This window comes from Limulus polyphemus, unplaced genomic scaffold, assembly GCF_000517525.1.
Source record: "Limulus polyphemus unplaced genomic scaffold, Limulus_polyphemus-2.1.2 Scaffold46, whole genome shotgun sequence".
Classification (NCBI taxonomy): Eukaryota; Metazoa; Arthropoda; class Merostomata; order Xiphosura; family Limulidae; genus Limulus; species Limulus polyphemus.
Genome location: NW_013665656.1, coordinates 1,227,932 through 1,244,272, shown reverse-complemented (window position 1 = coordinate 1,244,272; position 16,341 = coordinate 1,227,932). Strand labels below are relative to the sequence as shown.

The following is a 16,341-nucleotide window of genomic DNA, read 5'->3' as shown; positions in this document are numbered from 1 at the left end:
ACACACCAAAAACCCAATAAACTTGACCGTTAACCAAACAATAAAAACACATGCTAATAGACCTCACGACACCAATCACACCAAAAAACCAATAAACTTGACCGTTAACTAAACAATATAAACACATGCTAATAGACCTCACGACACCAAACACACCAAAAACCCAATAAACTTGACCGTTAACCAAACAATAAAAACACATGCTGGTAGACCTCACGATACCAAACACACCAAAAACCCAATAAACTTGACCGTTAACCAAACAATAAAAACACATGCTGGTAGACCTCACGATACCAAACACACCAAAAACCCAATAAACTTGACCGTTAACCAAAAATAAAAACACATGCCGATAGACCTCACGAAAGCAAAAACCCACTAACTTAGCCATTAAGCAAACACAAATAACACATTCTATTAGATTTTAGGAAACCAGACACATCAAAAACCCTAAACTCGGCCGTTAATCGAGCAGTAAAACTATATGGTATAAGGGCTCATGAAATAAAACACAACAAGAACCCACAAAAATTAGCCATTCACTGAGCAGTAAAACTATATGGTATAAGATCTCATTAAATAAAACATAACAAGAACTAACATAAATTAGCCATTCACTGAGCAGTAAAACTATATGGTATAAGGGCTCATGAAATGAAACACAAGAAGAACCCACAAAAATTAGCCATTTACTGAGCGGTAAAAAAACCACATGCTGTTACAATTCATCAAACCAAACACGTGAAGACTAAGACATGGTTGTTAACTGAGCACTATAATCGCAAGGTAGGCCCTATTAGAAGCTCCTTAAACGAAACAGACAAGGAACAGATAAATTGTAGTTGTTGACTGAACTCGATTGTTGTTAGAAGCTCACAAAAGAGAATGTACTTGGAACAGAAACAAATTAGATACCGTCTGTCAGTAGATCTACAAGTTGTTTTAAAGCTTGCGAATCGAGCAAGTAAAACTTGTTAGTTATGTGAACAATATACCATATCCATATACTACTAGTAGTTCTGAAATGTATAAGAGACCATGAATAAATAGCTCTTGAAAGTTAACCCAACAGTAAAATCACGTTTTGCAAGATGTTTTGAAATGTTGGTCTATAAACAAGTAGCACTTAACAGTTAACCGAGCAGTAAAAACACGTTCTGTTAAGGCTCTGAAACGTAAAAGACCATAGACAAATAGCACGTGACAGTTACACAAGCAGTAAAAACACGTTCTGTTACAGTTCTGAAACGTAAAAGACCATAAATAAAGAGCACTTGACAGTTATCCTAGCAGTAAAAACACGTTCTGTTAAAGTTCTGAAACGTGAGGGACCACGAACAAATAGCACTTGGTAGTTACCGGAGCTGTAAAAACACGCTCTTTTAGCAGCTTTAAAACATTAGAGACCATAAACAAATAGCATGTGACAGCTACCCTAGCAGTAAAAACATGTTCTGCTAGAACGACATGACAATTTTGTTAGCACTAAAACTCCGTTCTTCTAATGTAAAGAACCTTTCGTTTGTCAGATATGTTAAGAATTACGTATTATAAAATGATTGGAACACCATTTTAGACATATTCCTCATATTCCGATATTACCCTGTGAGAAGGAAAACAAATTACTCAGAAACGTCAAACTCATTGCTAAGATGAACAAATGTATAAAATTAACAATATTTGTATTTCGTTTTTTGAATCTCTGGCGTTAATACTTATGTTATACCATCAACATTTTTTTTAAATTTCCTCTATCTTACCTTGGGTTTTATTTAAACCGTTTCTTTACTATTGTCTTTTGTATGGTTTCATGTTTACTAACATGATGTTTTTTCCTCTTTCCATACGGTAAAATATTAGTTGCTAACATGCATTGTGTCTACTTTACAACGACACTTCGTTTTTAGAAATCTTTACTTTCATAGTGTTTGAAAGAACAACGACGGATTTTAATAAACATTTCCTAATACAAAATTCATACTTCAAAAAGAAATTACGTGAACGATTCATTATTACGCCCTCCCCTAGTGACACAGCGGTATGTCTGCGGACGTACAACGCTAGAAACCGGGTTTCGATACCCGTGGTGGGCAGGGCACAGATAGCCCATTGTGTAGCTTTGTGCTTAACTTCAAACAAACAAACCATTATTACGCCTCCCAGTGGCACAGCATTATGTCTGCAGACGTATAACGCTAGAAACTGGGTTTCGATACCCGTGGTGGGCAGGGCACAGATAGCCCATTGTGTAGCTTTGTGCTTAACTTCAAACAAACAAACCATTATTACGAGTATAATCAATATGGATGATTTGTTTGTTTATTTATGAGTGAGTTCAAATTATATACTTAATAAAGTGTGACAGTTTAAGTCAGAATACAAAATTCTGCTGTGTTCTTAGCTCGGAATATAAGCGACCTTTTGAGGCCATAACAGATCGTACAAATAGATCTTTCGTTTTGATTTTATATGATCACCTAAGTCTCATTATTTAGCTGTTTTTTCTTTTTACTAGATGCTAATTAGTCACTAGTTTATATCTTGTCTTGCGAGTCCTCTGCTACCGTATTTAGGGAGGTTCTGAGAAGGACTGTGTTGTGTTTTGGTGGCAGGTGTAGGGATCCGGTTCCGGGTCTTGTTGATAGAAAGGCTGGAGTGCTATCCCACTTGCGCAAATTCTCACCCATTAGGAAGGAGTTCAATCAATTAACTATTTTAATGTTTTCAAGAGGTTTTTGCTGACATCTATGTTAAATTGACTGAGTATGGTTATCAGTTAGATGTAGAAATAAGGTTTCCTTTACCTCATTATTTTATCTCATTATTTTTGTGTTATTCCATTATATTGTATGGTCTTTTCCTTTGCCACAATGAGCTGTTGTAGACATAGTGGTAATACGGAATCATGTCTGACAATTTTGCTCCTGAATTCTAATTTTTCTTGGTCATTTTGTTCCTTCAATTTATTGGAGTCCTCATTCAAAAAGAGTGTTCTAAATGTTGTTTAGGTGTGTACTAACTGCAGTCGTATTGTGTTATGCCCCCTGAATACAGTACTGATTTCATACTGTTTATATCCCCTCTGTATCTTTCCAGAGATCTTTGGCATAGGAAAACTTCTTTCCTACTTATTCCTGTTGTTTATCTTATTTATCAAAAGTTCAGGTTATCCATTGTCAAGGAGGGTTAAATCTTTGGTTTTACAAATCGTGTTCAATCTGAAAAATAGGCAGCTCACGGTCGGGGTGGTTTGATGTATAGTCAACTTATCTATGGGTTTCCTTTAAACTCCTGTGGTATACAAGTTATGTGTCTTTGTAACCATCACTTGTAGGAATAGGAGTTTGTTATCTTCTTCTGTTTCCATCGTGAATTGTATCACAGGATGTTGTCTGTTCATGTGGTTCATGAATTCTGGAATCTTGTCTGAGTGTGTAGCCATTTTACGAACGTATCCTCAACATATTTGACCCAAATCCTGAGTTTTAAAGTGGCTGTTTTTAGGACCTTATCTTCGAAATGTTCTATGTAGATGTTGCTGGTACTGGAACCGAGTTCATTAATTCTTCACTAAGAACAGTGTCAACTGATGAATTGTGTAAATTTTCAAAAACGCGCATTTCAAAAAAATTCTGCTAGATTCCATCAATCTTCATACGTTTTAACCATCAAACTACCCCATGAAACTAAACTTTTTAAATTTATTTTACAGCGAAAAGCGACTTTAATATATAAACAATTACTGTGAAGGGTCGAAAAGTGTTAAAACCAGAAATGTCTATGACACACGTTAATACACGTTAGCATTAAGCTTATAAGATCATCGCTAGGATATCGATAGAAAAAGGGCATTCCTGTTTTAGGTGAATTTCATATCTCATTGTAATTTTAAAATGTTTTCTTTCGAACTTCCACCAACAGGCGGATTTCAGAGATTCTGTGAGCAGAAAATTCATAAATTACGACAGTTCTCTAGCTTATAACAAACATACCAAACATTCTCAGGAATAGTGAAATCAAATCAAACATTATTGGGAATAGTGAAAACAAATCAAACGTTCAGGAGTAGTAAAAACAAATCAAACATTCTCAAAAATAGTGAAAACAAATCAAACATTCTCAGGAATAGTGAAAATAAATCAAACATTCAGGAGTAGTAAAAACAAATCAAAAGTTCTCAGTAATAGAGTAAACAAATCAAACATTCAGAGTAGTAAAAACAAATCAAACATTCAGGAGTAGTAAAAACAAATCAAACATTCAGGAGTAATAAAAACAAATCAAACATTTCAATAATAGTGAAAACACATCAAACATTCAGGAGTAGTAAAAACACATCAAACATTCAGGAGTAGTAAAAACAAATCAAACTTATCAGGAATAGTGAAAACAAATCGAACATTCCCAGGAAGAGTGAAAACAAATTAAGCATTCTCAGGAATAGTGAAAACAAACTAAGCATTCTCAGGAATAGTGAAAACAAATCAAACATTCTCAAAAATAGTGAAAACATATCAAACATTCCTATGAATAGTGAAAACAAATGTAATTCAACAACCCTAAATAATCTATGAACATACAGGGGCGCTTAAATGTAGTTTGCTTGAATTCTTGTATACATTTTGAAGCTTACAGTTATTGTTTTTTATTTCTTAATGTACTTCGTTGCTGTTACATTAGAAAAGTAACATATTAAATATTTGTAGTTCAAAATATCTTAGAAGTTGGGTAATTTTGTCACTCCAAAAGTCAATTCATTCTAAATAAGTGAGGCCAGCCGTGACGTGATGGTAAGCAGATTCAGGAGTCCAAGGTTCGATACATGTTGCCGCTGGACACGCTTCGCACTTTCGGCTTTAGGTGCGTTATAAAAGTGACAGTTAATTCGGTTATTAGGTTCGAAGAGAAAGACAAAGTCCCTGTGACTGTGGGTGCTACTACTTGACTGCTCTTTCTCTGGTCAATGATTGAAAATTAGGAACCACGATACCTAAACCATAGACATGTCTGACCTGTTCACTCAGGTTGAAAGTTCCAATTTCTGAAAGATTGTTTTCGAATGTTCTCAGGCACTCAGATATGATTTCATATTACCAGGCTAGTTGGACTAATTGTAGCTAATGTTGCTTGAGTCTGTAGTTCCAGTTGTTCATAATATTGGTATTCTTATCCACCTAGTACAGCTAATATGCTTCTAATATTGACATACGTTTACGCTCTTTACTGTCTTCCGTTAATGGAGCTAAGAACTGAAACAGCACCTACCTGTCTAGCCGAGAACTGAAACAGCACCTACCTGTCTAGGCTGAGAACTGATACAGCACTTACCTGTCTAGGCTGAGAAGTGATACAGCACTTACCTGTCTAGCTGAGAACTGATACAGCACCTACTTGTCTGTAAATCTCAATTAATTGTGACATTAGTTCATTGTGACTTCATATTACAATAAATCACACAACATGTTCAGGAGTTAGTGGTTTATTAAAGTATCTTCTGGTTAGCTGTAATTAAGAAACTTCAATTTCAGAGGTCGTCTACAAAGGTATCACAAAAGCTACTTCCAAATGTAAAAGGTCAGGTGATGTGAAGCATTAAATAACCAGCGATATATTGTTGATCATGTCTGTTATCGCCCACAGAATAACAATATTCGTACTCTATTATGTATATTTTCAATGAAATTCTGAAACAGTTTTGATTCTTTTCTTTTTAATATTTCATGAAATCTGAAGCCTAAATAACCATGTATTATTAAGATTATTTTGCGATTGTTATTTTAGTTTTACACTGAATAAGAATCATGTTCGTAAACCCTCATATAATTTATCTTATAAGAGGAAACCAGTGAACGACGTTGGTGAAAAATCACAGTCGGTTGCCCCTCAATATAAGGAACCTCCAAAACGAAATGATTCGAAAGCTTTAATAAAAACGGCTGTGTACAGGACGGAGAGTGGGCGAATCAGGTTGGAAAATGTTTCTTTAGTTGAGCTTATATATGTGTGTGTGTATATATATGTATATGTATGTATGAGTGTATATATATTTATGTATATATATGTGTGTGTGTGTATGTATATTTATATGTGTAGGTATGTATATACATATATATTAACAAACAATATATGAAAACACATATGTGTAGCGTGAAAGAGGGATATACAAGTTCGAGTGAATTACGTCACAAAAACATTAACCACACCTTTAATCTTGGATGGATTAAAGTTAAATCGTAAAGTATAATCTAAAATAATTAAATATAAATAAATTGGAACTTAATCAGATATAACAGATATACAATAAGATAGAACAAAATTTAGTATCAAATGAATAAACAGCATAGAGCAAGAGGGAAAAAGTAATCTACTTTCAACATAATTGAAATCATAAGCAATTATGTGATCTGTATAATTTATTACATTGTAAAAACGCTCAGCGTAAAGTATATTTAAAGAGATTAATCGTTCTATTGTTTATTCATGTTTCATGATAAAAGTACGTAACACTAACATTGTTTTTTCAAAACCAGGGTTAATTTTACAGTACTGGAATGTTGTTTTTCTTTAATTGGAATTCCAAAATCTAACTCATGTAGAAACACATGCAAACACAAGATTTTAGTCACTACTGTACATAAAAACTAGAGTAATTGCACTGACATCTCTTAGCTTATCTAATGTCTCACGTAACGAGCCTGAGAATGTCTTGTAAAATTTCTAGAATGTCAGCTGCTCGGAAATCCTAAAACTATGACGTCGTTCGTTTTCTAATGAAACACCATTAAAAATTTATCATGTTATCGCCCAATCAAGGGGGAATTCTTAACTTTTTACTCTTATGATGTAATATGTAATGTTAGATATAAAGACGGTATTTTTGTTTGTTTGTTCTTTGGGTGGAAATCATTGAGACTTGTGACATATCAGACGACATCGTTGACAACAAGTTTTGTTCTATTCATTTCCAAATATGGCACCAGAGCTCCTGTGTCTTTCTTTTTTTTTTTTAATATCAGATTCACTGTAAAATGTTATTTATTTACGAACTAACTATACCGGTTCTTGAAGTGACGTCATTATTTACACATACTTAAATACTGATCGTGCACAGACAAGTTCAAAAAGACACCAAGTTAACGAAGACTTATTATAAATATGTGTGATTCCTAAAAACATGTAATACTATATAAATTTTCATAAATTATCTTTGTGACAAAACGAGAACTTGAAACCTCTGGTGACTAAAATAGCAACTTGAAAGCTTAAAATGCTATTATAGCACCAAATTATTTTGTTATTGAAGTATTTTTCAAAATCGAAATGAATGCAATAAATTACATAGTTTAAAAAACTTGAGTAATCTTCAGTTTTACAGTTAATTTCTAGAACCTTGATTCTAACTGGCGTTTGCTTATAAAATGGTGACTACCAAGTTAAACAGTGAAACGTGGATAAACTTTAATTTCTTGAGACTGTTATTAAATATAAAACTTTTCTAATCGCTATCAGATCACTCTCTGTCAACGAACATTTCACAATTTAATTTTTGCAGACAACGCCCTCCAGCGGAAGCTAATGGAAATTTTGAAGCAGATCAAGAAATAGAATGCTTCCCTCCAACGGTCAACAGATCTGGCAGGTCAAAAGTAACTGCTTTTCCACGACTAACTCCTGCACAAATTCTAAAGGGGCCCCAAAGTGTAGCAGTACTTGTTGGAGACACAATTACCTTACGGGCTCATTTTGTTGGCTCCCCACCCCCTTCTGTCACGTGGATAAAAGGGGTAATGAATTTTTCTACTAGCCTTTAGAATAACTGATTTTAAATAAAGAATGGCATTTTGTCGATTAAGAATTTTCCTTAATTTTGGCTAGATTAAGAAATTGTATATTTATATAAACTTTAATGAACTTGCTAGATTATTCACTTATTGGGGCATCATTATGGATGTTTTTTATCATACAAACAGTTTGTACAGAATACAGAGTTAAGTGCATTTATTAAGTACGTCTATTTACATCATCGCAAGATAAATGCTTAAAATGTAACATGTTGTAGGGCATTAATTATATCTGAAACAATCAGATGCCCAATACTAAACATAAACTAATTAACAGTGACGTGCTGTGTGGGCTTAAGTTCCTGTCCTTATGCCCCACGAATTCCCTTTTTTCTATGTCATCAAAAATGTCAACAAATACCAAAAGATACACATGATTCCACATCTTGCTTGCAGGTCTTTATAGTAAAAAAAATAATTTGAATATCAAGTGTTAATAGGCAACAGTTCACTGTTTAGTTTTAGGTTATAAAATTAAAAATATTTATACGACCAAATGAATAGGAATGAAAAAGGATCTGTTTGCTTCTTATGGATTTTACCCTATGTATACCATTACAAGAGACAACCCATAGTCCCCATAGCCTCCTCTAACTCTCCGACGAAAAAGCCTTACTATGCTTGAAAAGTGTCCTTTTCTTGTTAATGAGCCCCTGCCCTTTTAATGTCCTCTGCACATTGCTGCTTATTAAGAACAACCTTGCGGCTGTGAGTTTCGAAAGCTTGCTCTAAGCCTAACATTGTATTCTCAACTAGGAAACCTAAACCTGACTTTCATTTACTTAAATATTTGCAGCTTTCCATTAAACTTCAAGAAATATATCCATTTCATCAAAATATCGACGACTCCTTTTACAATATGCAGCATGTACCTCCACATCAAAATATCTACAGGAAACGCGGCAAGATATCATTCATTCATTAACGAAAATCGAGAGTAAGAGAACAAAAACGTGGAATTAAAAGTACTTTTTTCACCTGCAGGTGGCCATTAAGAATATTTAAAACTAACTGTATGTTAATAACGAAAGGAAAACGAAAAACATTATTAGCCAACATGTTTTGGTTGATATCAAATTCTAAGAAAAAATAATGTAGTTCAGTTTCTGAATAAGAAAAAGAGCTTTTAACGATTGGCATGAAAAACAAATACACTCGGGTGATATGAGTTAATATCGCGTTTTAGCGTGTGCGTTGATTTAACTATTTCAGCGGTAAGCTTGAGAGTTTATCACAACAATTTTGGGGTTCGATTTCTTCGTTTAGCACAGCGATGGTTTATTGTGAAGCTTTGTGCATAAACAAAAACAAACAAACAGCATAAGATAAAATCGTTTTATAAGTTTGTGATGCTGTACATTTTTGCATCCAACACACATACAAATTGTTAGGTATACGTTTTCAGGTTATTGGTAGTGATTAACTGGCATTCTGTGTGTATGTATCTATTTCTAATTGGTTCTTTTTTGTTTTTAATTTTCGTACAGTGTGAATAGAAGCAGGTATTATAACAGTATAATATTAGAACTGTTTTATTTGTAATTAGCATTCGGAAAGATAGGTTATTATTATTATTAATAATTGTAAGGTGTATAAGCAGGAAGGCATATGAAATTAGTGACTGTATAGTTGGACAAAGCTAACCAGACTTGTATACAGGGTAAGATTCTAAAGACTGACGAAAGGAAGACAATAGAACACCACGAGGGACTATCTGTAGTGACCATTAAGGATTTGGTTGCTGATGACAGCGGAAAATACGTGGTTGCTGTGGAGAACAGTGGAGGATCAGACTGTCATTTTGCATCAGTTGCTGTTGAAGGTGAGTGTCATGGTCTTAGAAGTAACTGGTTGTTGTAGAGAATGTTGGAGTTGTGGTTATTTATCGATTGTTGTTGAAGGTGAGAATTATGGGTAAGGAGAAATATTGTTGCTTTGGAGAAGAGTGAAACTTGTCATTTTGCATCAGTTCTGTTCAAGGTGAACTTCATGGTTAGGAAAAATGGTCGCTATGGAGAATAATGAAACTTATCATTTTGCACCACTTATTGTTCTAGGACCTAGATGAACGTCATGGGTAAGGGGAAATATGGTTGCTGTGGAGAATAGGGAAAGTTGTCATTTTGCATCAGGTATTGTTCTAGAACATAGGTGAACGTCATGGGTAAGGAGAAATATGGTTGCTGTGGAGAATAGGGCAACTTGTCATTTTGCATCAGTTCTGTTCAAGGTGAACCTCATTGTTAGGGAAAATATGGTTGCTGTGGAGAATAATGAAACTTATCATCTTGCATCAATTATTGTTCTAGGACCTAGGTGAACGTCATGGGTAAGGGGAAATATGGTTGCTGTGGAGAATAGGGAAAATTGTCATTTTGCATCAGGTATTGTTCTAGAACATAGGTGAACGTCATGGGTAAGGAGAAATATGGTTGCTGTGGAGAATAGGGAAACTTGTCATTTGGCATCAGTTATTGTTCTAGAACATAGGTGAACGTCATGGGTAAGGAGAAATATGGTTTCTGTGCAGAATGGGGAAAGTTGTCATTTTGCATCAGTTCTGTTCAAGGTGAACCTCATGGTTAGGGAAAAATATGTGTTGTTGTTTTTTACAGAATGGGGAAAGTTGTCATTTTACATTAGTTACTGTTCAAGGTGAACCTCATGGTTAGGGAGAAATATGGTTGTGGTATAGAATAGCGAAACTTGTCATTTTGCATCAGTTATTGTTCTAGAACATAGGTGAACGTCATGGGTAAGGAGAAATATGGTTCCTGTGGAGAATGGGGAAAGTTGTCATTTTACATCAGTTACTGTTCAAGGTGAACCTCATGGTTAGGGAGAAATATGGTTGTGGTATAGAATAACGAAACTTGTCATTTTATACCAGTTACTGTTCTAGGTGAATGGTGACGAAAACAGAGCACGTACGATGTGCTCTAAAATTTCTTCTAGCATAAGTATATTTTTTTACGAATTTTCGAGAAGAGTTCGACAAGACAAATTATTTACAGTAGAAAATAAATTGTCAACTGTAATTGTAGCATTTTTTACATGACTAGCAGTATATGTAAATTTAACATACAGATCGCTAACGCGAAATAGGCTTAGCATTTTTCAGATTATATCTTGAAGAAAAATATTTTAAGCATCTAATATTTTTTTACAGTTTGTATTTTATTATAGTATTACGTTCTTGTATATTTTATTGTCGATTTCAATAATTATTTGCACATACTAATAATATAAATCCCTATAACATTTCAGGTCCACCTGACCCTCCGGCAGGTAAACCCAACGTTTCTGACGTCACCAGTCACTCGTTAGTTCTCAGCTGGTACGGGTCTACCTTTGATGGGGGCAGTATCATTACTGGCTACATTGTAGAGATGTGTACTCTACCGGATAAAAAGTGGAGTAGAATTACAGCAGCTTGTCACAGCACTTCCTATGTTGTCAGGGATCTACTTTCAGAACGTCGTTACGCTTTTCGAGTTTGCGCCGAAAATGTGCACGGCGTGAGTGAGCCCAGCAAACAATCGGATCCCGTATTTATTACCGAAAACCTAGAAATGGAAGACGAAGAAGGTTTGATATTTCGCAGACTCATGAAATATTTTATGTGGTGTTTCTAAGCACAAAGTATGACAGGGATGGTAAATGTAAAGTACATACTTCTATGATTTGTGGTTTCAGAATAACATACTTTGTTGCAATGTACCGAATAGGATTAAGAATTGCCAATTTTATCTGTAAAAAAATTAAAGCACACAAAATAGAATCTAAAAATCCAAGCTTTGAACGTACTATGTATGGTAAATAAATTTAATAGACTTATTTACATAAATCCAGTATTGTAAAATAAAATACATTTTGATAAGTGTAGACTATATACGTTGAGTAAATACTGTATATATATGTAATAAAGAATTACCTCAATAATTAAATAAAACATATTCAATGTTGAATAGCATCATTGGAGAACATATTTCATTTTGTGATTAAAAAAATAACTCCCGCAATTTGATATTTTGGTTCTAAAACGCCCCACAATTCCATCTCGTAAAGGGGTATAACCTAAAAGCTAAATAGAAACAGATAAAAATCATATAATTACAGCCGCCAGATTGAAGTGCTGAAGCTCATGCTCAGAATGTGAGTGGAAATAGTTAAGTTATTGTTTGGTTAATTATGCAAAAATTATCGATCTTCTAATGAAATCGTCATATCTTTGAAGCGGGAACTTTGTTTCTTCTTTATACAGATTTCAAACCTCTGAATTATGCAGAAGTTCAAATTGAAGAAGGTTGTGGATTTTATGAATATTTTGATCTGAAAGAAGAAGTCGGAAAGTAAGATTCTCATAAACGGAACCATTACTTGCATGTGTTTGTTTTACAAGTTTTATGTTCTATAGCTGTTGTGTTTAATTGTTGCTTAACATAAATATGTCACCTCGTAATTGGATGCACATGATAAAGTGTTTTACAACTTTCTATGGGCCAGATTCTGACTAGATGTCATCACGTGACACTGTTTAGTTTCTAACAATAGTAAGATTTTTAGATTCACTAAAGACGCAAGTTTCATGTACAGTACCTCGTTGTTTAAGATAAACTATACTCCAATTTTTACACGATTTACCAGTTTTGTAATAAGTTAATTTTGCACTACAATATCAAAATCTGAACAGAAATGGAAAAAATAACAGCAATTATAGTACTACAGTCATATAATATTACTGATATTTAGGTCTTTTATGTACTGTAGGCATATAATATATATATATATATATATGCATGTGTGTATGTGTGTAATTTGAATTTCATTTACTCTAAGTGCATAACATTATGCATACACGTAAGTTTTGAATTTCTTGCATCACAAACACATAAAGATATATATATATATACGTATGGTTTGAATTTGATATACTAATAAACACATAAAGGTGTATATGTACTTGGTTTGAGCATCAAGTGCTATAAGCATATAACGAGATAAATATATATATGATTTATATTTCATATACTGTAAATTCGTAGCGTTATTGATTTAACTTTCATCATGTAAGAAAGTGCCAGGATATTCCAGGTTGGCGGATCACACAACATGAATCTCATTATTGCTCATAAGCATTGCCATAGAACAGTTTATATCACACTAACTATATACTATTTTAAATTCAACTTACAGTAAGTTCAATATAGAACCCTATATGGAAACTGTATATATATATGTGTGTAGTCTAAAGGAGTCTGACTTTTCCTCTAGAGGGCGCTTCGGAACTGTTTATCGATGCATAGAAAAATCAACGGGAATAGAACGCGCAGCGAAAATAGTCCGTTGTGTTAAGTCAAAGGATAAGGAAAAGGTGAGGGAAGAGATTTACGTCATGAACAAGTTACGTCATCCAAAGCTACTTCAGCTAACTGCTGCGTATGAAAACACAAAAGAAACAGTATTAGTCATGGAATAGTAAGTATTAATCAGTAGCAATAAATAATCATGGAATGTTATTCTAAAACTTGTATGATACTATTACAGTATATAAACCTGAGAAGCTTAGAGCAGTTCCTTAGTTCCAAGTCACTTGATACATGTGCCCAGTAAACATTTACCACGTGTTACTGCTACAGAAATGACACTGACCTTAATTTACAGTGTGATACAAAAAATCCTACATTGATGTAAATATATATTGTTTGCTTAGTCACAGATATATCTGTGAAGTTTCACTGTTGTCTGTCAGAAATAACACATTACTGTCATAGATTCAAGACTTTCGGACCAAACTTTATACTTACTTTTAACATGATAAACCAAGGAACACTTACGGAAAAGATGATCACTGAGCATCTTATCATGAGCCAATTCTAACACTTTCCAACGAAATTAATATCTGAGCTAGAAATTCCATGAAAACTGCATAGCTAACACATACAGAGTAACGCTGATATATATACCTTGGGATATTTGACGTTAGTACATTGTTATAATCTTTATATAGGTGTTCATTTATTATTGACCATACGTATTTACTCATAGTATAGTGTGTGTTTGTTAGAGATTTGTTTAACTCTCAAATCAGTATAAAGACACGAAGTAGCACGTTTCTTTAGAGTGATCTTGTTACATTTAAAATCTGTGTACACAAGTTTTCATTGGATAGAATAATCTCGTCACATTTCAAACGTGTGTACTCAAATTTCTTTCAAATAGAATAATATTTTAACATTTAAAATATGTGCGCAAATTTCCATTCAATAGAATAATCCTGTTACATTTAGAATATTATGTATATAAATTTTCCTTACATTTAATAATGTTTTTACATTTAAAATGTGTGTACATAAATTTCCGTTGAAGAGAATAATCTTGTCACATTTAAAATGTGCGAATAAAAATTTTTGTTGGATAGTTTTTATTTTGTGTTTATTTGAAGTTAAGCACAAAGCTACACAAAGGGCTATCTGTGCTCTGCCCACCACGGGTATCGAAACCCGGTTTCTAGCGTTTAAGTCCGCAGACATACCGCTGTGCCACTGTGGGGCATGTATGGTATGAATCAGATGGCAACTAGGATACAATCACTTAAAATATATATTATTTTTCATAACGGGTTTAAAGTTGAAATATCACTCAGTTCAGCTGATTTTTATAATTGTTTAAACTCGTTTATCAGTGCCACTGTTTTTCTTAGTGTGTTTCAATTCGCATTGTCACTCAATCCAACTACACTTTATAGTGTATTTCGAGTTGGATTATCACTGAAATTAACTGGATAACTAGTTTTAAAGTGCTTATTTAACTTGGATTATCTCTCAACAAAATAATAGGATAACTATTTATTACTGTCTAATTCAACTGGGATAAGTAGTGTTCCTTACATTTCATACTTATAATCTTCCTAAAATATCTTAGTTTTCTGCTCATCACCGAGATTCTACGTAATGTCAAGATCTGAATTATCAATTCAGCACTACCAATTGACAAGGTTCTAAAATTTGTGCATACTTCAAGTTCAGTAACCTTTTATGGATTTAAAAAAAAAAGTGAACCTGAACTTTCAGAGATTATTGCATTTTTAAATTATGTTTCTGTATATAAGTAACTATTTTACAGAAGTAGTGTATTAAATTAAATATTTTGTATCGGATTTTAATCCTTTGAGTAGTTGATTTCAGCAGAATAATGCTTATTTACTTTATTGTATCTGTTGTTATTCATACCTCATTCATCATCTCCTTAAATTACGAAATAATCAAACGTATAGTTTATAGCTTATTATTAACTTAATGTAATCATGCCATTACAGGGTATAATATAAATTAAAATACAATGGATTTTACAATTTGTTTAAAGTTTATCACAATAATTAAAAGGATCATCTTCATTTTAATAGCTTATATGATTAGCCTAAAAACATCAAGGAAGTTACATACGTGTTAGTCGTGTTATGAGTTTTACTAACGTTAATGCTCTCAGCTTTATGCTTAGAAGATCGAACAACAGATGGCAGCAGTGCATAATTTGGAAAGTTGTAGATATTTTGCTAAGTATCAAAGTTGTTCATATTATTCACCATGTAAACGAATATATTTCTTGGAATTCTCTTTTACTCTGTAGTATTTCTGGTGGAGAACTCTTTGAGCGAGTAATAGCGGATGATTTTGTGCTGACTGAGAGAGACTGTATTTTGTTTATGCGACAAATTTGTGATGGTGTTCGTTACATGCACGACAACAACGTAGTTCACTTAGATCTGAAGCCGGAGAATATTCTCTGCAAGACACAAACCAGCCATCAAGTAAAAATCAGTGCATTTTTAGTAGTGAATTCGAATCTTTTAACTAATAAACTCTTACTTTCTATATAACATAAAAGCACTTATCCTCTAGTACAGATAATGGAAAGAATGTTTTCCTAACTATAAGCACAACAAATTATTCAAAATTTCTAAGTTAAGATAATAACATAATTGAGCTCTAATCATGAGAAGTGGAAAATGTATTACTTATGATGTAAGCTTCAAAATTATGTTTCATATTTTTATTTAGTTTTCTTAGTAGTTTCTAGTTTTTCCATTTTATGCAGTTAATAACACAGGCCTGCAAATTTAAATTTCATAAAAGTTGTTTTGGTTTTAATAACGGATTTTCCATAATTCAGCTACGCAGATTTCGAAAATAATATTCATTTTTTTTCCTATCACGTAAGGATGTTTTGCAAATCGAGGAGAAAATACTCTTACTTAGATGAAATTATTATTTCGTTTACCACAATAAACATTTTTATTATTATGTTTGTTAACAAAAATACAAACAAACTGAAGAAAAGGGAAGAACACTGATGTCCAAGGAATATGTATCCTCATTCATCCTGATTTGTTTTGTGTAATCCACATTTTTTAGTCTCGAAACTAGGTGTCGTGGTCTTTCTTTTATGTATTGCGTTATGACATTTGTGAAAAATGTGTATGTGATGGAAGAAAATG

The 16,341-nt window shown here is 33.3% G+C and overlaps 1 protein-coding gene across 1 annotated transcript in view; it reads left to right on the top strand.

Moving 5' to 3' along the window:
- Positions 1-16,341, top strand: part of LOC106462469 (myosin light chain kinase, smooth muscle-like) — a 96,824-nt gene that overhangs the window by 73,583 nt on the left and 6,900 nt on the right. The window contains exons 13-19 of the mRNA XM_022390113.1: positions 5,840-5,970; positions 7,556-7,787; positions 9,504-9,666; positions 11,112-11,432; positions 12,109-12,196; positions 13,119-13,322; positions 15,474-15,654. Coding sequence (XP_022245821.1) covers positions 5,840-5,970; positions 7,556-7,787; positions 9,504-9,666; positions 11,112-11,432; positions 12,109-12,196; positions 13,119-13,322; positions 15,474-15,654 — 1,320 coding nt within the window. The remainder of the gene's footprint in view (positions 1-5,839; positions 5,971-7,555; positions 7,788-9,503; positions 9,667-11,111; positions 11,433-12,108; positions 12,197-13,118; positions 13,323-15,473; positions 15,655-16,341) is intronic.